This window comes from Rutilus rutilus, assembly GCF_951802725.1.
Source record: "Rutilus rutilus genome assembly, chromosome: 3".
NCBI lineage: Eukaryota > Metazoa > Chordata > Actinopteri > Cypriniformes > Leuciscidae > Rutilus > Rutilus rutilus.
Genome location: NC_140211.1, coordinates 48,142,242 through 48,164,708, shown reverse-complemented (window position 1 = coordinate 48,164,708; position 22,467 = coordinate 48,142,242). Strand labels below are relative to the sequence as shown.

Below are 22,467 nucleotides of genomic sequence, written 5' to 3'. Positions count from 1 at the left end.
TCTACTCGAAGTTTTACCACATTGAATTGAGTCAAGCGAATAAGCGCACGTGGGGGAACTTTGAGTGGAACGTAATTACAAGACCAGGTTGAATTAATCAAGTAAAAAAGAAGTTTCTGGGTGATTGTGCTCTACTCGAAGTTTTACCACATTGAATTGAGTCAAGCGAATAAGCGCACGTGGGGGAACTTTGAGTGGAACGTAATTACAAGACCAGGTTGAATTAATCAAGTAAAAAGAATTGAGCGAGCGAATAAGCGCACGTGAGAAAACTTTGAGTGGAACGTAAACAAGCAGAGGTCCGTCCGATCTCGGAGTAAAAGATCGGGTCTGTCGAAGACGTTTGACAGATTCTGTAAGACACGTGTCGAATTGTGAAATCCAGAAAAGAGGAACTCAGCCAAAATGGGGTCATCTAACAGTAAAGTAGATCATTTTTATACACCAATTTTCTGTCAAAGGAGAAATAATGATGGTGGTAAATGTAAATGTATTTCCCCGAGGTGGGAACCTTGAGTAAGATAAGACTCAATGTCGTAAAAGAATCAATAGAAAAGAACGAGGGAAAACAGAATGGTTGTTATGTGTGTGTTAAACATGTGTGTAAAGGACGCACACACGAATGCATACGCTGATTTACTTTCTGCTACCTGCAATGAAAAAAAAAAAAAAAAAAACGGTTGGAAATCTTTATGTGTGGCTGATGAAACTTTGAGCAAAGTTATGACTGATGATTTGAGCAGTGTTGTGAATGATGAGCATATGAGATTGTACAAAGGTAGCCTACAGGGTTTTCTGAAATGCTAACTTATCCGTTACTAGTCAGAAAGGGTTGTTGAAGTTTGTTCATGAGTGTAAAACTGTGAACGGACAGTGAATTGTTGGATAGGAAAGAAGCAGATAAAAGAGAACAGAGTCGATGCAGAAGGAACTGACATGTAGGGAACGATAGAGTTCATGGAACTATTTATGAACGCCTGATTAAGTCAAATTAAGTTGAAATGGTACGAAAAGTGAGTTTTAGATGGAAATGGGGCGTTAAGTATGATTAACAGGGATTGGCATGATATAAAGATAAGGAATGTTTCATTAAGTAAAACGATTGTCTTTTGAACCTAAAGGGTCCAGCTATGCTGGGAGTACAGCAACAGCGCTTGCTTGTTCAAACCAGCTTCTGAATGTTAAATGTATACTTGTTTTGTAATCAGTGTTGTTGATGATAATATCAAATTAGAAAATGTCCAGAGATTGGATATTTTGTTGATATTAAGCCATTTAAGGAAATATATTGTTTTATAAAGGAAATTATGGGTTGGAGATCATTTCCCCAGACACGTGTGACAGAAACTTTGTGAAACCCGTTTAGAATATTTAGATTTTCCGTGTCGCTTATGAAAATTAATGTTCTGCCAATAATGACGATGTGAATGCTTTATTGTATTAATGTTATGAAAACAAGGGTATTTTAAGAATAGATTGCCATACTTTTGTAACAAGAGTTGAAGGTGCAAGCGGCTAGGATAGCTGTCTGTGTAATTTAGAGACTGAGAAGATTTAGAGAATCTTGTGATTTCTGTGGAACAGTAGAGATAAGTGGGACTGAATAATGATAATATTAAGTTGAATCTGCATACTAATCATTTGAATAAGCTATCAAACCAGTGTTAATGAAATTAATGACATGCTAAATTTCTTAATACTGTATGAAGAGTAACTGAACAGTCCTGATAAATAGTGAGATAAAAGAGAGCAAATGCTGTAAGCAGTTCTGCTCACGCTCTGAAGAGATTTGCAGATGATGTTTAGTAAAAGTTTGATTGTGATTGGAAAGATAAACAATAACTTAACTGGCTCCAAAGAAAGAAAGTGCCAAAATGACACAAATTTAAAGAAAAGTCTGTGTTAATATGGGTTAGAAAGTAGATCAATGTTAATATGATGAAGATTATAATTTGGCTATTGTAATTGAATTTGCAACTGTAAAAGAAAAGACAGAGAACTGCTTATCAATGGCTCTGTTTGCATTTCCTGAATACAACACAATGTTTCAGAAGTGCAAAATAGGGTGAAGCTGTTAGAAAGATAAAAGGCAGAATAACAGAGAGTGTTTTATTGCAGTCAGCTGGGTCATTCAGTGACTGTATGCGCACTGTATGACTGTAAAAGTAAATGAGGGAGAAATAAAGTTGATAGTTGGAACTTTTGAAAGTTGTAAGAAGATTGAAAGATTTAAGTGTAAGGAATTCCTTTTGAAAGGAAAGAACTATAAAAAGTACCGGTTGACATAAAATTACAGATAAGACTAAATGAGTTGCAAAATATTTTAAAAGTACCGGTCACTAAAAGGATGATTGTGTTTTGAATGAAATGCTTTGATAAGGTTTTAGATGATATGGAGAGACAAATCTAATGAATAATTTATAATGATAATCAAAAAAAATGTATCACAAGCAGGGAGCAGCCTCAAAAGTTGAATCATAGAAGCAGATTGATAAACTCCTAGAGAAAACATTGAAGTAAAATTGAAATGAAATTGTTATTAAGAACTAGAATAATTCGTATTATTTCTTTAAGATAAAATAAACAGAAGCAGTGTTACAGGATTAACAGTTGCTAAATGTAAAATGTGTAAAAGGCATTTGATTAAACAAAGGCTTGTTAATGTTGATTTTAAAAGATAAGATTGTGATTTGGCCAAAACAGGTTTGCTTATCTGAATCTGGCATGTGCTGTGACTGAAACTGCCACAGTTTCAGTGCAACAGAGACTCATTCTGAGTGGATATTATGTCTAAATTACAATACATGTAATTCATGGAAAAGATGCCTTAAGATGGGCTACAGTTGAAAAAGATGGTAGATAAAGTCTGAAGTTAAAAGTTTATGAGAATGCAGTGTACCAGTCCTGAATGCCTCAAGAGTCTCTCTCTCATTCAATATCAGCTGAAAGCTGTTGTCTGAGGCTGTGTAAAGCACAGTGTTTCAGTTGAAAAGATTCATAGATGTGGAAAAGCTAAAACAAATCAGATTTGACAAATTTAGAGGACAATTTGTAAATGTTTTAAAAGTAAAACTGAATGATTTTAAAGAAGTCTTTAAAATAATAATGCAGACCTTAAATGATAGAAGTGACATTTTTGACCGCTTCTTTGTCTGATTTTAGCCTCCACCATAAAACAGGGCCGATGGCTCCGGCTACAGAAGTAACAGTACACTGAATGTCAATATTAAATGTTCCAAGTGGATATGATGGTTCTTGATTACCTCGATTAAAAAAAAAAAAAAAAAAAAAAAAAAAAATTTTCATTACCACAAACTATGATAATTTTGCTCAAGTGAAGTAGAGCCATAACTCAGTGTGCAGGAGGCGTAGATCCCAAAGACGGGTAAGATTCTCTGATGGCCATAGATGGGAACAACCTAAGGCAGGGATTATTGCCGCCACTGGGGCACCTGCCCACCAGGTTCGGGAGGTGTTACCTACAAGAAGGGAGTGGTTGTGATGCTACTTGGGGCCAAGAGCATCAAAGAGGGGTCTGTTCCCTACAACTTCCACTCCAATATATATATATCAAAATGTTCCTTCACTTAAAAGAGCTTAATTATCATATAGAGACAATTACATCCAATCTCAGTAATATGTAAATAGAATCACAGAGCACAACCAACAACCATCTTGATTACGGGGACTTCGAATAGCTTGTCACCTTAAACATTTGACCGTTCTGTTTTAACAGAAGATCAAAGATGTGACATAAGGAACATGATGTTGGTTGCCTTATGGGCAAAGAAAAATGTTTGATATTGAACTAGTTTTTAACTCCTGAAGGTCATTAGACATGGTGGTGGCTAAAGATGAGAACAGCTTGTGATGAGTCAAGAGAAATTTCTGAAAAAAACGAAGGTTAGGTGAATTGAGTATTTAAACTAAAAATAAAAAATAATCTTAGAAAAAAGATCATAGCATAATGTATTTTAGATTATTGTAACGGTTCTAATTTGAGTCAAACATTTGTATTTTGACATTTGTGAACTATTAAGGATTGACTATGACTATGATTATTTTAGTTACAGTCCTAGGAGGCTGTTGAAAAGATTATTTGCTTATAATGAGAGAGAAAGAGACTGCTTGAGTGGAGGAAGAGGATGGTACTCTGTCTGTCTTTCTGTTATCAGTCAGCCAAAGAAAGCTGGAGCAAAATAAGATAATGCACCAAAACAATCCAGCTGACTTTTCTAAAATCAGATGGATAATGAACAGACATGCTTTGAAACTGGTTAAGAGGCCATAAAAACATTAGATAAAAGATACAGGAAAATGTAAGGTTAAAATGTCATTTAAAATTTAAATCTTTTTAGAGAAAAGATATGAATAAGAAATATGAGCAGTTCATAGTCAGGGATGAGTGTGAGTGTTAATTCATGTTTGTACAGTATGTGTTAGTTTAGGACAACTATTCTGTCTGAATAGTGTGTATAAATTTGTCATTAACCTCTGGAAAGAGTGTTTTAGCATTATAGATGGGTTAAGGCGAATGACAAATTTGAAAAGTAAGCTGAGGATTGTGAGTCAATCTGATGAGAAGGCAACACAGAACAGGATGAGCTTTAAGTTGATTGATCATCGAGCTCTGTCTGTTAATTATTATTTTGGTCATTCATGATGTGCAGTAGATTTGAATTACTTTCTGGACAGGTTTAAGTATTGATAAATTAGAATTGTGAAGTCGTAGATAGCCGTCAGTCATGTGTTGAGAAAAAGTTATAAATTTGACAGCAACAAACACGTACAGTAGGCTAAGTAAATATCAGATTATCCAGAGAGCCCTTAACAGTTATGTATTGTAAAAAGGGGAAGATTGTTATTCGACTGACGTTGACGAAGTGTAGTGACGTTGACAAAGTGTACACGACCTGACCTGACCAATTGATGACCTGGAGAATGTTCGTAGATGACAGCTGATTAAGAGACCAAACAATAGGGTTTAGGGGCCATTGCCTTAAAACAATTTGATAAGAAGATGAAATTGTGGCTTTAAGTAATATTTTTATTTCAGAGGCAGAGAAAGATGGGAAATTTGGCTGAAGGACAACGTTTGGGTTAGCAAACTTTATCCAAACAAATGTTACCAAATAAATATGAACAAATATTGCAGTTTTCTATAGCTCAAACAGTAGAGCGTTAGCGCTTGTAACGCCAAAGTCATGGGTTCAGTTTCCGAGGGAAAGCAAGAATTGATAAGAATGTAAATGTGTACCTTGAAATGTAAGTCGCTTTGGATAAAGGCGTCTGATAAAAATAAGAGAATTTTATTATGTTAGATTTATGCACGAGATGGGTGTTGGGCATCAAGAGGAGGATGAATATGCTCATGGCGGGAACAAGAGAACGCACAGTAAAACAAGTGGTCAGATGAGTCCTTGAACTTTTAGTATGGATAATTTGTATTCAGGCCACAAACAAAGACATTTCGGCCTCACAGGTGGGAAAAACAGTAAATCCAGGGGGGGAGGGCTAAACCCATTGTCTTCACAGCAGGCTGAGAGGTTATCTAGCTTTGACCTCATCGGTATATGAGGACAGTAAAAGTCCAGGAGGGGTTTATTTGAAGAACTTTATTTGTATTAACCAGCTAGATCTGGTTTACTAAGGGGTTCACATTTGCTGAAAGCCATCGCACAGGTGGGAAGATAAATGTTGGGAGGACATTGGGTTTAATTGTGTGCATTGTTTGTATTTTAAGTGTGCTAATAACAAGAATTGTTTTGACAGGAAACGCCGGAGCAGATGTGGCAGCACAGCAGACAAAAGAAAACTATGTGACAATAACCTCAACATTTGTTTTTCTTTACAGAAGATGCAGACTTTTGCGCATGGCATGAGCAAAGTGAAGAAACAGTGCCTAACCCTGTGTAATGCCTAACTTAAAATTTTCATTTTGCAGGATGTCAGGATGGATTGAACCAAACAGAACTGATTCTGTATTGTTTTGTTAACATGAACAACATGGGTTGAATGTTTTTTCAGGGGAACAAGGACCCTGAGTGCTATTCAATGAGCAAGAAATTATCCGGTGATATGTTTCAGGTTGAAAATTTCACAGGTTACACCAAAGGGACGACAAGACACGCGCTCACTAACAAAATCAGTAGACAGTAAATGACTCATTCCAGTGGGGGTGCGATCGTGATCTAAGGGAAAATCTTGTAAGGATTTGAAAATGATTGAAGGATGTTAGACCTGCGTCCAAGCATCTCACCTTAAACTATACCAACCAACATCAGCAACCCCATACGCCACAACGAAGAATAAAGTGGAAGATCAAGGATATGCGCTAGAACATACCTCTCCTGCCAACGTTGGAAAAAGACCATTTCAACAGCACACAAAGTGTCATATTGGTGAAGATGGAACGTCCATGAGGCAACGAGATGATCAACATATCTGGAGAAAATGTTGACCAATTAATGGTTGAAGAAAAGTTTTGCGATTTTATTTGATTGAATCAAATTAGGGCTTAGTATTGATATACATGAAGGGTATAACTGTTCTTGAATTAAGACTTGAATTAATTCTATTCTTAAAGATTTAATAGTATAATGGGTTTGATTAGAAAACAAGAGTGAATTTTTCTATGTTGTTTATCAGAGAATGATAAAGAGGAGGAAATGTTGTGGAAAAATTCATCTTTTCTTTGTATTTTATTTTCAACGATTTAACAAACGAATGCCATGCGTTCTTTGGCTGTATTTTGAGTTTCTTTTATGATATTGATACAGCTGCAGGGTGTGTGTGTGTGAGATTTCAGAGGTAAGGAGATTCCCGTGCTGGGGAGGGGTCAAGGGGGGTCCCTTTTGTTCCTTGTGCTGTGAAGGGTTCAAGGGGGGGGTCCCTTTTGTTATTTTGTTTAGTGGGGGCTGTAGGAGATAGCTTTTGAATAGAACACTATAAAGCAGCTGGTCAACCTCTGCTCTGAGTCTCACTCCACCTGCAGCTGGACTGTGGATGGACTGGGAACATTCTTGCAAGAATAAATATCTTTTAAGGACAATTTGAATCCTGATGTCTCTTATGCCTGATGCTATTTTGTTAGTTACTTGTTTTTGCCTCAACACTCATCACTTAATTATTCATTAAATTATCTCATTAACTTTAACACTGCTTCAGTGTTACTTATAACACTCTGAGTGTGGATTATATAAACACTGAGCAGTGTTAATTTAACACTGGGGATTTTGCTGTGTAAATAAAAAAAGTGTACAAAGGATCTTTGATTGCCAATTACAGTTTATGTTGCAGCATCACAGTAGACGTTGAGGCTGAATCCAGTTACTTATTCTTAGTTACTTATTGATGCATGGACCTCCCCTTTAAATGACGCAACGCTTCCTTAAGCACCCTGTGTGTATGGCATTGCTTGCACCAATCTCTGTTAGAAATGAATGAAGAAATTCTGCATTTCTCAGCCACATGTAAGGGTGCGTTAAATCCGACTAAAGGGAGCATAAATCTAGTGGAAAACGAAATATTGGCACAATTTACTGTACCGATATTTTTTAATTGACCATTAAAGTTTTAAATGGGACAATGCATTCAGAGCGGCCCATTGCCATCGGTCCTTTTAGTTGTGCAGTTTCTCGGCCGCCACGGAGGGTGCGTTAAAGGAGAACTTGGTAACTTTTTTAACGTAATAAAACTGTCTAGAAATCATTTGGATGGTTAAACAACCTGTTCTGGTGATATTGGTGACTTTCCCCGCTCCCCCCAGCGTTCCCAGGCGGAAAAGCAACCTTGCAACTTGGGGACTACCGTCCCGGCAAGATAGAAATTGGAAGTCTCGTGAGAAGCGAGAATGAGAATGAGAACGAGCGCGAAACACAAATTGCTTTACGGCAATCGACATAAACAAACACGCATGTATGATGTACCAGATTACCCACCTCGGTAGACATAGCTCCACACGATACAGTTGGCTTGCTCCGATCAAAACAAACGCACATGAGCAGCGGTAGAGAGGGGGAGGAGGCCGCCGCAAGTGAGTTTTTTACGACCGTGTTGTGAAATATACACCCTCCCACAGCTGTAGGGGGAGCTCGTGGGGAAAACATGCGACAACAAAAGGGAAAATCAGCGAAGAAGTGAGTAGAGTTCGCTAGAGTTACCCATAGACAGTATATAAACTGGACACAGCGACCCCATAGGTTTCAATGGAGAGAAGTGAAGCAAATTAGAAGCTTTCACTTCCTGATGGCTGAGCATACTGCGCAGACTCAAACTGAGCTTAACGACGTGGATGTGACGTGAGCAGCCTGCCTGACAATTGTAAGTTTTCTAGTAGCTGTGCCAAACGAAATCTGAACCATTCCCTTCCGAATCTCGCAGAGACGGAGAGCGTGAGTAGGAGCTGTCCATGAGCTAGGAGCAGGAGCAACGTCATGACTCTCTATGGGCTTCTCCCTTGACTTTATCGGACTTTATGCCTCCACGTCCCCCCGATTGCCTGCGAGATTCTCTTCCTGTCTCTACGGTAATTTCCAGAGAGTCGCGTGGTTATGACGCAATCGTTAGCCTACTTTTACAAAAACTGCTTCTACGGGGCCATAACGGAAGATACAAGGTAATGGAGCCTTTTATACATTGTCGTGTTCCTTTAGAAATAAACAATGGACAAATGGAGTCTTTAAACGCCTCAGATGTAAAGTTATTCGCTGTCAAAGTGACGCCAAAATGAATGGGAGTCAATGGGATGCTAACAGCAGGTGAAGGCTTGTTAGCCAATGGCGGCTTCCGGGGGTGGTACGGAAAACGAGCGCTCGATTACCCCCCTGGAGTTACCGAGTTCTCCTTTAAAGCGGGGCTCAGTAATTTCGGGATTTCTTCGCTGTATTCTCGCTTTTTGCTCGCAGGTTTCTCTCTAGAGCTCCCCCCACAGCTTCGGAATAGATATTTGACAACACTGTTGTAAAAACTCGTTGGCGATTCTCAAACACCAGAGGCTAGCAGATCAACGACATCAAAGCAGATGGGACATTCTTTAAAACATCTTCTTCATTCGGGTTCGAACAGCGTGAGGGAGCGCAATAATGACAGCATTTTAGCAGATTTCTTTTGGCCGTAAAGCAATTGTTTACATCATGAGACCTGATATCACGCGATACTTCCTGACGCGGCGGCCGGCGGCCCGCTGGCTCAAAGTTGCAAGTGCGGATTTTCCGCTCACGGGCACCAGGGGGGTGCGAAACGACCACCATTCAACCCGAAATAAGTAATATAACCATTCCAATGACTCCGAAGCTGTTCAGTTAGGGTAAAAAAGTTACTTAGTTCACCTTTAAAGTGGACATGTGTGCATTATAGTAGAGCTGCTCCTTTTTTAAGCAGTTTTTACAGTGGAATTATTTTTTTATGAAGCTTTGAACTTGACAATACATAATGCAAAATAATCCGCCTATGGCATTTTTTGCCCAATTCGTGGTACTGTTTCTCAGCCGCCTCAGAGGGTGCGTTTAAGTGGACAGGAGCCCATTATAGTACAGCTACTCCTTTAATTACATCCAAATTTTAAGCAGTTTTTACTGTGGAATATTTTTTTTATGAAGCTTTGAACTTGGTACATTACACAATGCAAAAAAGAGCCGCCTATTGACTTTGTCCATTTCACAGCGCTGTTTCTCGGCAACCTCAGAGTTACCTCAGTTAAAGTGGGCATAAGCTCGTTATAGTAGAGCTGCTTCTCTAATTAAATCCACATTTTAAGCATTTTTTACTGTGGAATAATTTTTTTATGAAGCTTTGAACTTGACACATTACACAATGCACAAAGAGCATTTTCTGCACATGAAAAGCATTTTCTGACACATTACACAATGCACAAATAGCATTTTCTGCACATTTCGTGGCGCTGTTTCTTGGCAGCCTCAGAGGGTGCATTAAAGTGGACATTATCCCATTATAGTAGAGCTACTACTCTAACGAAATTCAAACTTTAAGCAGTTTTTACTGTAGATTTTTTTTTTTTTTTTTTTTTTGAAGCTTTGAATCAGAATCAGAATCAGAATCAGATTCTGATTCTGATTCAAAGCTTCAAAAAAAAAAAAAAAAAAAAAATCTACAGTAAAAACTGCTTAAAGTTTGAATTTCGTTAGAGTAGTGAACTTGACAATACACAATGCACCTTCAGCCCAATTCGCAGAGTAGTTTCTCTGCCGCCTCAGAGGGTGCATTAAAGTGGACATAAGCCCATTATAGTAGAGCTACTACTCTAACGAAATTCAAACTTTAAGCAGTTTTTACTGTAGATTTTTTTTTTTTTTAAGCTTTGAACTTGACAATACACAATGCACCTTCAGCCCAATTCGCAGAGTAGTTTCTCTGCCGCCTCAGAGGGTGCATTAAAGTGGACATAAGCCCATTATAGTAGAGCTGCTTCTTCTAATTAAATCCAAACTTTAAGCAGTTTTTACTGTGGAATTTTTTTTTTTTTTTTATGAAGCTTTGAACTTGACAATGCACAAAGAACCGCCTATTCTGTTTTTTGCACAATTCACGGTGCTGTTTCTCGGCATCCTCAGAGGGTGCGTTAAAGTGGACATACGCCCATTATAGTAGTGCTGCTCCTCTAATTAAATCCAAATTTTAAGCAGTTTTTACTGTGGAATTATGTATTTATGAAGCTTTGAACTTGACACATTACATAATGCACAAAGAGCCGCCTATTGCATTTTCTGCACATTTCGGGGCGCTGTTTCTCGGCCGCCTCAGAATGTGCGTTTAAGTGGACATGAGCCCATTATAGTAGAGCTGCTCCTCGAATTAAATCCAACTTTGAAGCAGTTTTTACTGTGGAATTATTTTTTATGAAGTTTTGAACTTGACAATACCAAAATGCAAAATGATCCGCCTATGGCACTTTTTTTGCCCAATTCGCTGTGCTGTTTCTCAGCCGCCTCAGAGGGTGCGTTTAAGTGGACATGAGCCCATTATAGTACAGCTACTCCTTTAATTAGATCCAAATTTTAAGCAGTTTTTACTGTGGAATAATTTTTTTATGAAGCTTTGAACTTGGCATATTACACAATGCACAAAGAGCCGCCTATTGAATTTCTGTCCATTTCGCGGCGCTGTTTCTCGGCAACCTCAGAGGGTGCGTTAAAGTGGATATAAGCCCATTATAGCAGAGCTGCTGCTCTAATGCATTGTCCCATTTAAAATTTTTACAGTCAATTATTTATATATATTATATATATATATATATTATTATATTTCGTTTTCCACTAGATCAATATATGCTCTATTAATCCCTTTAGTCGGATTTGACGCACCCTTACATGTGGCAGAAAAATACAGAATTTCTTCATTCATTTCTAACAGAGCTTGGTGCGAGCAATGCCGTGCACACAGGGTGCTTAAAGGTTGTATCAGCGATTTCAGGCCCAAAAAAGGCACAAACATAAATGATCACATTCATCTAATCTTTCCTAACGATCCGCTAGCTGCCCACCCCATAAGCAGGCCGTCAAAAAAACGCGTCTCTGTAGGCAGCCTAGGCTCTGAGATCTGCACACAAAAACAATTGGTTTCACCAATTGAAATTTGTGTGAATTTTTTGTGTGAATATTGAATTTTGTGTGAAATTTGAATATTGAAAAATTTGAATATTGTGTGTCTGTCGCTTTAAGAAATGCGCGTGCATAATCGTTTTTTTCATGATGCACCAATGAGCGAGGGAGGGGCGAGCTAACTTGGTTTGTTTGGGATCTCGCTTCAAACACAAACAGAAGTGACGTCACCCACAATCGCTGATACAACCTATAAGGAAGTGTCTCGTCATTTAAAGGGGAGGTCCACGCGTCAATAAGTAACAAACGAATAGTTACAATACACAAAACTTTTTTTTTTCCTGATTCTCAGGAGAATATATTTGCAGAATATAAATGATTTCAGATTTCTGTGATATTTACACTGTATGTCTCCCCTTAGCTGCAAAATGATAGTAAGCTCTTCTTTGGCCTTATAGCATGCAATAAATGTTTAAAAACAAACCATGCCACTATTAGGGATTAGCTAAAATATTTGATATAAAACTGTGGATGAGCTAATTAAAAAGAGTTGAAACGTGCAGTTTTATATTTTTGGTCAGACTGTTTGAAGATGAAAAGTGGCAAACACCAAAACAGTCATTTGCACTTGTTGCAAAAACTTTATAAAAATTATTTACGAGTGTTCTGGCAGGCATCTCGGCTTTGTCTCGACCAATAAAAGTCTTATACTTGCCATCTAGAACTCCGTGGCCCGCGTGATTTCTTCCAAAGAGAATACTTTTTCTGCTACAACAGAACAATTGATAGCATAACATTGATGAAATATATAGATAATGTGTAACTAAAATGTGTCGAAATATACAATACTCAATTTATCCAAAAAATATATCAGAAACTTAAGCTTTTAAAAAATATACATGTCCTAAGATCTATGTAGGCCTATATGTATTATTAAGCATATTGCTTATAGTAATGGCAATATATGATTTAGAGAACAAAAACCCAGTGTTATTGTAACGCAAGTTTATATTCACGGTTATAAACGTTAAACTGGATGCTCTGTTTAGTGCAGTTTGGGTGGCTCTTAAAAGAGCCGTTGTGGGTGGAAGCAGATGCGGGTTTAAGCGCGCTCTCCGCGGATGCGGCGGGCCAGCTGAATGTCTTTGGGCATGATGGTGACTCTCTTGGCGTGGATGGCACACAGATTGGTGTCTTCAAACAGACCGACCAAATAAGCCTCGCTGGCCTCCTGCAGGGCCATGACAGCGGAGCTCTGGAAGCGCAGATCCGTCTTGAAGTCCTGAGCGATTTCTCTCACCAACCGCTGGAAAGGAAGTTTGCGGATCAGCAGCTCGGTGGACTTCTGGTAACGGCGGATCTCTCTTAGAGCCACGGTCCCGGGCCTGTAACGATGGGGCTTCTTGACTCCGCCGGTGGCTGGCGCGCTCTTACGCGCTGCTTTAGTAGCGAGCTGCTTCCTCGGAGCTTTACCACCGGTGGATTTACGAGCGGTCTGCTTGGTTCTTGCCATTGCTGTTGTTTACTTCTTTCTCGGTTAGGGTTCCTTCTTGCGCTGGAAATGCGGCTTGATGTTACACACGCCTGCTTTTAAGGCATTGCGCGGGCATGCGCTCACAGACTCGAGGGGGTGCAGAGGCTTGTGATTTGCTAATGTGTGACGTGTGCTTATGACTGCTAGCCAATGATTGCGCGTTTCCTCTTTTCGAACAAACGGAGGGTTTCCCGCTCAAGGTGCCGCTTTGTTCTCTTTATAGGCTACTTTGCTTGCGCATCCAACATGACATCCCTGGGCTAGTGGGCTTTATACTCGCATATGTATTTACTTATTCTGAAATATTCATATTATTATAAAAGCACTGCAACCAAACAAGACCCAAGACCAAAGAACGATCTCTGTATCAATAATAGTAACAGGCCTATATAATTATCATGTTCATAAGCAGCATTCGCACTTTGTTCCAGCTAAGTTACTGTTGTATTTGTAATTTTCCACACGGAGTAATTTAATATTATGATTGTTTTGGCGGTTAATTTTCTTGATCAACCACAACCCAAGTTTATGCTTACATTAACACAGACAAAAGTGCACTTTACGAGATAAAATTGGTGGCTCTTAAAAGAGCCTTTTGATCTTAATGCAACGTTTATTTGGATTTGGTAGCCTTTTCGGTCTTCTTGGGCAGCAGCACGGCCTGGATGTTGGGCAGCACGCCGCCCTGAGCGATGGTCACTCTTCCCAGAAGTTTGTTCAACTCCTCGTCATTGCGCACTGCCAGCTGCAGGTGACGGGGAATGATGCGGGTCTTCTTGTTGTCCCGAGCGGCATTTCCAGCCAACTCCAGGATCTCAGCGGTAAGATATTCGAGCACAGCCGCCAGATAAACAGGAGCACCGGCACCGACGCGCACTGCGTAGTTGCCTTTACGCAGAAGCCTGTGAACACGGCCGACGGGGAACTGCAGTCCTGCCCTGGATGAGCGAGTCTTGGCTTTCGCTCTAGTTTTGCCACCAGTTTTGCCTCTGCCGCTCATTATTATTACTTAGTTTGTAGGCTACAACCTTCTCAGTCGAAGTTCACAAAATGAAAAGTATTTCTCCCGCCTCCACATACTATCTTTAAACGAGAGTGCTAGTCGCCTATTGGTTTAGAGTATACAAAGATTCAAACCAATCACTGATCGTCTCAGCAAAGCCCAACCCTCTTTCTGTCGGGAACAGTTATGCAGTATTTGACTACGACAGAAAAGATTAAACCACATAAAACATTTTTTGATTAAAATTTCAAATAAATACAAAAATAGATATACGCTGTTCCTACAAAAATTGCCACACTTTTCACACACTGTATATTATGTGGACATTGACCTTCTGATACTGTAATGTTAACTTCTTATTGTAATATTGGGATCTTTATCACTGCCCATATTGTTGTATATGGGTGTTTGTATTGTTACAACTCTTCAGCATAGTGTTTTGTGTGTGTGTGTGTGTGTGTGTGTGTGTGTGTGTGTGTGTGTGTGTGTATTCTGTTTGTAGCCTACTATGTTGTTTCAGTTTCAGTTTATTTGTTTTTTTTAAAGCACATTTAAAAGTCACAAGACTGACCAAAGTGGTGTACATGAGAAAAGTAAACAAATACAAAAGTATAAAACATAGCAGAGAGCGACAATTAACATAATGTTAAAAGCTAAAGAAAACAAATGAGTTTTAAGAAGATCCTATTTGGACTGTGAACACTGGCTGAACCCTCATAAGCTTTTTGGCCATTTTGAATCAATTTCTTAGGGAAAAATGTGGTGACTTATTTGTTCTGATTGCACCAGTGTAGTGGTTGAAAGTCACAGCATGGCTATTACTTGCAAAATTAACAGAAATCATAACATGAGTTTTGCTCTTTATTTAGAGTTAGTGGTGGCTCTTAAAAGAGCCGTTGAAGAACAAACTGTGAACTTCATTTCTTTTTGGGAGCTGCCTTTTTGGGCTTGGCGGCTTTAGGCTTTGCTGACTTAGGTTTAGCCGCCTTGGCCTTTTTAGGCTCTTGGCTGCTTTCTTAGCGGATGCTGGCTTCTTTGCCTTCTTGGGGCTCTTCGTTGCCTTCTTAGCAGCTGTGGTGGCGGGTTTCTTGGCCGCTGCGCTCTTGGGCTTCTTTGCCGCTGCGCTCTTGGGCTTCTTGGCAGCAGTGGGTTTATTGGCCGCTGGCTTCTTTGCTTTAGGAGCCGCTTTCTTTGCTGGTTTCTTCTTGGTCTCGGCTTGCTGCTTGTTGACCTTGAATGAGCCCGAGACGCCGGTGCCTTTGACCTGCACCAGGGTGCCTTTAGTCACCAGGCTCTTGATGGCGATCATAACGCAGGAGTTGTTCTTCTCCACGTCGTATCCGCTGGCAGCAAGAGCTTTCTTCTGGGTGGCAAGGGAAACGCCGCTCCTCTCCTTGGATGCGGACACAGCTTTGACGATGAGCTCACCGACGCCTGGACCTGCTTTCTTGGCTTTCGCAGCTGACTTCTTCTTGGGCGCTTTGGCCATGGCGGCACAGCACCTGGGGCAGGGTGGTTTCTGTATTCACTACAAACACAATTGGAGTAATAATAAATACAATTCTGGCTGTTCATAGCTTTGTAATGCCACTGTTGTGATCACAATTCAATATGAACTGCTAGGATTTTGTTAAATGTTACTCCACTTGTGTTTGGCTGAGGAAAGGAAGATGTCAAGTAAATTATGGGGTAAATTTCATTTATGGTTTAACAATTCCTTTAATGCGCATGTGTTGAACTACGCTACGCCAAATGCTGGTGCCCACAGTATGCCATTGCTCATGTGTGTTTTAAATGACTCATAATTGTAATGGATGGGCAATTTTTACACAATGTTGCAAGTGTTTGCCTCTGGGAATATTTTCTCTGGTGCGTCATGGAGAAATCCGATTTTAGGCTGCTGCAGAAAGCCATGGGGTGGAATGGCTGAAGACCCTGAAGTAAACTCCAGCACATTCTCCAACTTCAATGGTGTACATTCGTCATCTGTAACACAGGTAGATATTCAGTCTAACAACTGTACTGTTTGTGCCATTCCAAACAAGCTGACAGTGTATTAGTGGTGGGTATTTTTCACCTTTTCAGTAAATAATTGTATATATACAAATAACTGTAAATAAATTATGCAATCATTCTCCATGTAACTCGTTAAAAATGTGATTAATTCAGGAGAGAAACCATGCTACCGTGCAATGTTTTGAGAAATGCAATGGTTCAGTATTGACAGAGCACAAATGCAAAATTTGCAATAGTGTCTAAAATCTAATTTAGTATTAATACTGTTATTTAAGACAAGCAATGACATCTCTAACTGCTCTCTTCTTTTGAAACAGAGATAGAGGTAAGCATGTAATATAAAATATCTATCAATATCTGTGTGAAATGTCACTTACATTAAGATGTTGAAGGAACCACTTCATAAAAGCAATATCACACTTTTAATCATATGTAAATAAATCGTGAATACAGAAGCTGTGTATAAAACTTTATAGGACAAAATATGTAAACAAATATTTGTAAATGCCTTCAACATCAATGATCCAGTCTCTCTAGAAGCACAAGGTCATGGTCTCTAGTTCTCTCTTATAGGTGTCTTGATCTGACAGGTTTACTTGTCAGAAAAAAAAAAAAAAGTGATGTCAGGTCTGAAGATCTCAGTGGTGTGAAACAGATCTGTGTGTGTCTGCATTTCTTGAAGAAGTCCAAGGGTATTAAAATCATCAACAAACCTGTAAAAACATGTAGACATGCCCTGCTGCTTAAGAGTACTAATGGATCTAAAGGCTCCAATTATAGACAGGTAATCTTCTGCCATTTCAATGGCAGCTTTGGCTTCTGGAACAGTTTCAGCTTCTTTTATCTAAAAAAAAAAAAAAAACATTCAAACAGTCATGTTGCAGCTACAATACAAAAACATTGTATTAATAGGGGTACTCTTCCTGCATAACTTCCCATTTTTGCTCGCTGCAGTTTAAGAAAAATACTTACTTTGCAAAGCATTTCTTTAAAGGTCTCATCATCTACTTCATCCAAGGTTGCAGGACGGGTGGGTTTACCACAAACCTGGAGAAAGAGCTTTTCTGAAAAGAAATGTGGCCCCATTCCTCCATGAATTATACAAACTGATATCATGTGTGATATATGCCTGTAGAGACCTCTATGCAAAGCTGTAAAGAAAATTACCAAAATATTTTAATTAACTTAATGTTATGAAATCATTTTAAATAAGACCTTTTGTTCAAATGCTTACCTTCACTATCAAGCCCCACAACCTCTTACTATTTTCAGGGCCCGCAAATATGCTAGACTGTTGGACAGCCTTAAGAAGCAATCTGAGGTTCTCAGATGGACCACCACTGTCCACAGCCCCCATCTGCCGCTTTTGTATCATCAAAAACAATTGCATCCAGTTTTGCTCCGAGGTTAACAACACTCCACAGCGCGTGCAAGTAAGCAGTTTAAGCGTTTTCATGTCATAGGTAAGTGACACTGCTTTAACTAGAGCATGCTGGATAACGTATTTTTATCGGAGGTTGATGTTAATATAATATGCTACGATTGTGTTCAATTAATCAAAGTTGTGTTTATTTATATTTATTAAATCCTCTAAATTAATAACGCTGACGTCACTGTATGGAGCGATCCCAAGGTCCATCGCAATTTTCCACTCGGTAAGAGTTAATTAATAGAGATGGATACTATTCTTAACTCTACACATCAAAAACTGTTGAATCAGGACAAGAAGTTGTGTTTAGAACCTTTAGACGTGTAAGGTGGCAATTTATTATGACGGTAAATGATAGAAGACATTATTAAAAATATATAGCTTGCTACACCAAATGCGCAGGCTAGCAAAGTTAGCTAATTAAATACTGAAAGTTCATTTTTGTCGCATATAATCATGCAAGGTACAATCATAATGTACATTTTCTTTCGTTTTGAATTGTTCTTGTGGCGAAAGAGCGGTTTTACAGGTAGAAAGAATCTCGACTACGCCACCCGGGGAATTTCGCCCCGGGAAATATGGACAACTCAAGTTATTATTACTAGGTCACTCAGGTTCGATTCTCTAATAAAGGTAGGCAGAGACGTGGATATAAAAATGTACAAAAGTTTTATTAATACAGAGTTTAATTTAAGGCAGCAGAATAATCACGTTAAAAAGGCAACCTGGAGCTATACTGACAAGGTTTTGAGTTACAAACACATTCAAGTAAACAAAAACACACATTTGAATAAACACACACACTTTCTGTACTAATACACTAGTTACAAAGACACAACAAAAAGACACACAAACTAACAGGGCTGAGATAAACCACGGGAGGAGGGATCACTAAACTTAATTCGCCGAAAGCACACTTGCACACACAGCAAAGACTTCAAAAGTGTCACGGCAAACATTCAGGGAAAGCACCACCACCACCACAAGAGATCCTCCACCCGTGGAACCTCAGCACCTGAAAGGAAATCACAAAAAAAAAAATTAATAACCAAACTTCAAAATACTAACTGCAATAAAGCCCAGTTGGATGATGTTTAAGGTACAGTCATGAGCAGATAGTAATCACAATTAGTAGACAATCACAAATAACATACAAAGGTGTAAACAAAGACCATAAATAACTCAATTCCCGCAATGAGCTCTCAAGCAGATAGTTTGGTGTTCCGTTTTTGACACTAATAAGCGTCAGCCTCAAAAGTTCAATAAACAAAGAAACATTAAATCAACAACTCATCAATAAAACCAGACAGCAACGATCCCCTTCATCAGTGGGGTGACGATCTTCTCACAGATGGCAACAAGTTTGTATTGCACACGGTAGCGACAGCAGAGCAGGAAAATACAATACTCTTAATCCGGCAGCAAGGAATCGACGGGGCTATAATAGCTTTTTATAGCACCAGCAGGAAAAACAAATCGCCCGGACGAGAGGGAAAATCCTAAGCCAAATACAAAGAAACACTAAGATTTATGCCTCAATTGCTAAATTTTCAGCTCGTAACTACAGTTATATCAGAGCATGTCTAATAGGAAGAGAATTGGCACTCTCGGCTTACTTCCGGTTTCTGGACTGGCTGCAGTAACACGTCTCTGTCCATGCGGGGGCGCTCGCAGGCGAGTGCAGAATGAATGGAGGTCTATGGCGAAAAACCCTCAAAATCCACTTTTCTCAGGATATAATTTGTCTAGTAATTTGAATGTTGTATTCGAAAGGAGATGCAAAGAAATTACACATTGCTGGGTGTTAGAGTCACTTATTTGGTTTAAAAAGTCTTTTAAAACGTCAATGACGTCAGAATGCTGACGTCATTAGAAGAATGCTAGCGTGTTATGGGCAACAACAACTCAACCTGTAAGAAATCGAAAAGAAATAAGTACTCGTTCATTCAACTTTCGACCTATAACCCATGTTGAACTTGCAAAACCTACAATAAAATCTGAGATTTCTCAACGGCAATCGGGTGAAAGAGACACATTTAGCCGTCTAGCCCCATAGACTCCCATTCAGTCTGCACTCGCCCGCGATCACCTCCAGTGGAATTCTAATGGAACTGCAACCAAGATCGATACAATGGGGCTAATAGGAAGTGCCAAGGCTCTCCGTAGACGGGCTCTGGTTATATGCACAATAACACTTACCGGAAGTAGACGATGCAGTCGCACAATGTGCTTGTCCTTTCACAGGCACGGATACTCAAAAAGTTATGCACTCTGCTGTTCAGCTGGACTACAGGGACACTGCACATAACTCAACACAATCAGCCGATCCTAAACCCCTAAATAAAAACAAACAATACGCTTTCCACCAACAGTTCACACATACCTGAAAGGCGAGCAACCAGCAAGTGCACCCACCGCGACAAGCCGAGGGAAACCGGAGAAGAAAAACAGGCTATACACAACACTAATAATTAGTCACGTACATACAAGAAACTAAAAACAGAAGTTGCTATATGCTACCGCACATACCTACAGCCACTGTAAACAACGGACGGAGGCGGAGTCGAACGTGACGCATCCCAGGCTACAGCCAACCAGCTCTTAAATAGGAGGGAATCCCTGCTGATAGGTGCTCACTAATGTCAATCATCTCATTCATTCGGTTACATTCTGTTTAAAAGTAGACATTTCAAGCTTTCTATATAGGCCTATGTCTCAGGTCTGTGAGGCAAGTAGGCTACCTTATCACTGAGTTTCGGTTAATTTATGAGACAAGCACCAGTTCACGCGCGGGCGCCTCTGTGTCGTGATTATCTATTTTCTAATATATTTACTTCTTATTTATTAAATCCAGGCAATTGGTTGATGAAACATTGATTAAAATTTAGATACAATTAATACAAAATGAAATTAAATTTAAAGACAGGCTTTGTGCTTTCTGTTTGAGGTCTCTGTGAAAGTTTTAAAGCAGTCTTTCCGTAACGGAGAACTGTCCCGTCTGTAACATTGTTTTTTTTGTGTGAAATAAATTTCTAAATAAATGAGACTTATAGTCCAGTTCGACTTAGGCTATATATGTTTTTTCTTCTTCATGGCGCATTTTTTGACTGATGCGACTTATACTCCGGAGCGACTTATAGTCCCTAAAATACGTTAAAGCCGCTTTTCCACCGAAATTACCCGGAACAATTTGTCCCAGGAACTTTTTTCCCAGGAACCTTTTTTGCCCCAGACCGGTTGCTTTCTGCGTTTACACCACGGTCTAAAGTACCGGGAAGGTAAACTGCGCGCAACTGCTCCTCCCAGTCTGCGACGGACAGTAATCAGTTTTGAGCGCCACATTTATAAGTATGGAGGAGATTCAAACTGTGCTGCAGTTATTGGTTTACTAACGAGGTAATTAACATAACAAAATAGACGAGCACTGATACTAAAGCGTGTTCAGAAAGCTCGTATGCGTATAAAATTAGACAAGGTATGTTGTGAGATGACTGGGACGAACGCGCAAAAATTTCCTTTTGCGCAAATACGCTTAAAAAAAGCCTGAACCCCGTCTATCAATCATAAATAGTGACAGTCTTGTAAATAGTTTTGTTACCAACCTCAAAGCGCTATTTCAATCCTGTTATAGTAAATTTGTAACATGGTTTGCCTTGCAATAGATGACAATGTGTAAACATAATGACTTAATATTAAAAGCTGTGGCAGAAAAGAGACGAGCACTGATAAAGCGTGTTCAGAGCTCGTAATGCTAACGTTAGATATATAATTGTATGTTATCCGCTATTGCGGACATTGGCCGTGAGATGGCTGTGACGAACGCGCAGAAAGTTTCCTCTTCCACAAATACCCAAATAATAAAGCCTGAAACTCGTCGCCAGTCCCCCAGTTTTTTTTATTAAATTCCATATTTGCAGACAGACAACTTTACTGCATGAAGCCACTTTTTAAAAGGGAGGTTAAAAATAAAGAAAATGCTGCGTGGAGTCATCCAACCAAAATGCGGCGTGAACACAACCAATCAGCTTGTGCAGCGCACAAGTCCCACCCCTGAAAGTTCCTGAACTTTGAAAAAGTACTACCTCGTGAGCAGGGACTATCGGAGGGGGAAATATTTACCCGGAACTTCATTTAGACCCTGGTTCCTGCGGTGTAAACACATCGAGTACCAGCCCAAAGTTCCTAGTTCCTGGGGAAAGTTCCTGCGGTGGAAACGCGGCTTAAGTTATTTTATTCTTTCTGTACGGCCCGGTACCAAATGTTCCACAGACCGGTACCGGTCCGCGGCCCGGGGGTTGGGGACCTCTGGTTTAAATCATACTTATCTGACCGTTATCAGTTTGTAGCAGTAAATGAAGAGATGTCTTATCGATCACAAGTTCAGTATGGAGTACCACAAGGCTCAGTAGTAGGACTGCTACTGTTCACTCTGTACATGCTACCATTAGGAGATATCATTAGGAAGCATGGAATTAGCTTTCACTGTTATGCCGACAATACTCAGCTGTATATTTCTTCAAAATCTAACGAAACCTACCAATTCACAAAATTAACGGAATGCATAGCTGATATAAAAAACTGGATGACCAGTAATTTCCTACTACTAAATTCTGAAAAAAACAGAGATTCTAATTATTGGACAAAAAACTTCCACACGTAATAACCTAGAATACTGTCTAACTCTTGATGGCTGCTCTGTCTTCGTCGTCGGTTAGGAACCTGGGTGTGCTCTTTGATACCAATCTTTCATTTGAAAGTCATGTGTCTAGTATCTGTAAAACCGCATTTTTCCATCTTAAAAATATATCTAAATTACGCCATATGCTCTCATTGACAAATGCGGAACAATTAGTTCATGTGTTCATGACCTCAAGGCTAGATTATTGTAATGCTCTACTGGGTGGTTGCCCTGCACGCTTAATAAACA

At 39.5% G+C, this 22,467-nt stretch overlaps 2 protein-coding genes and 1 pseudogene across 3 annotated transcripts; all 3 read right to left on the bottom strand.

Annotated features, from left to right (window-relative positions):
- Positions 1-12,397: 12,397 nt before the first annotated feature.
- LOC311287305 (histone H3.2) lies at positions 12,398-13,094 on the bottom strand. The gene has a single exon (XM_084404040.1). It carries the CDS (start codon positions 13,069-13,071, stop codon positions 12,661-12,663), a length of 411 nt encoding a protein of 136 aa, XP_084260166.1. The 5' UTR covers positions 13,072-13,094; the 3' UTR covers positions 12,398-12,660.
- A 605-nt stretch (positions 13,095-13,699) lies between these two features.
- Positions 13,700-14,123, bottom strand: LOC311287307 (histone H2A-like). Its single transcript, XM_084404042.1, has one exon. It carries the CDS (start codon positions 14,090-14,092, stop codon positions 13,706-13,708), a length of 387 nt encoding a protein of 128 aa, XP_084260168.1. The 5' UTR covers positions 14,093-14,123; the 3' UTR covers positions 13,700-13,705.
- An 889-nt stretch (positions 14,124-15,012) lies between these two features.
- On the bottom strand, positions 15,013-17,468 carry LOC311287471 (annotated as a pseudogene). Its single transcript has 4 exons — positions 17,346-17,468; positions 17,084-17,158; positions 16,825-16,955; positions 15,013-15,597 (listed from the first exon to the last, which is right to left on the bottom strand). The product of its transcript is annotated as an uncharacterized misc_RNA (transcript).
- Between the last annotated feature and the right edge of the window lie 4,999 nt (positions 17,469-22,467).

Bases quoted from the DNA above. Each gene is read 5' to 3' on its own strand.
- LOC311287305 (XM_084404040.1), bottom strand. From the start codon at position 13,071: ATGGCAAGAACCAAGCAGACCGCTCGTAAATCCACCGGTGGTAAAGCT.
- LOC311287307 (XM_084404042.1), bottom strand. From the start codon at position 14,092: ATGAGCGGCAGAGGCAAAACTGGTGGCAAAACTAGAGCGAAAGCCAAG.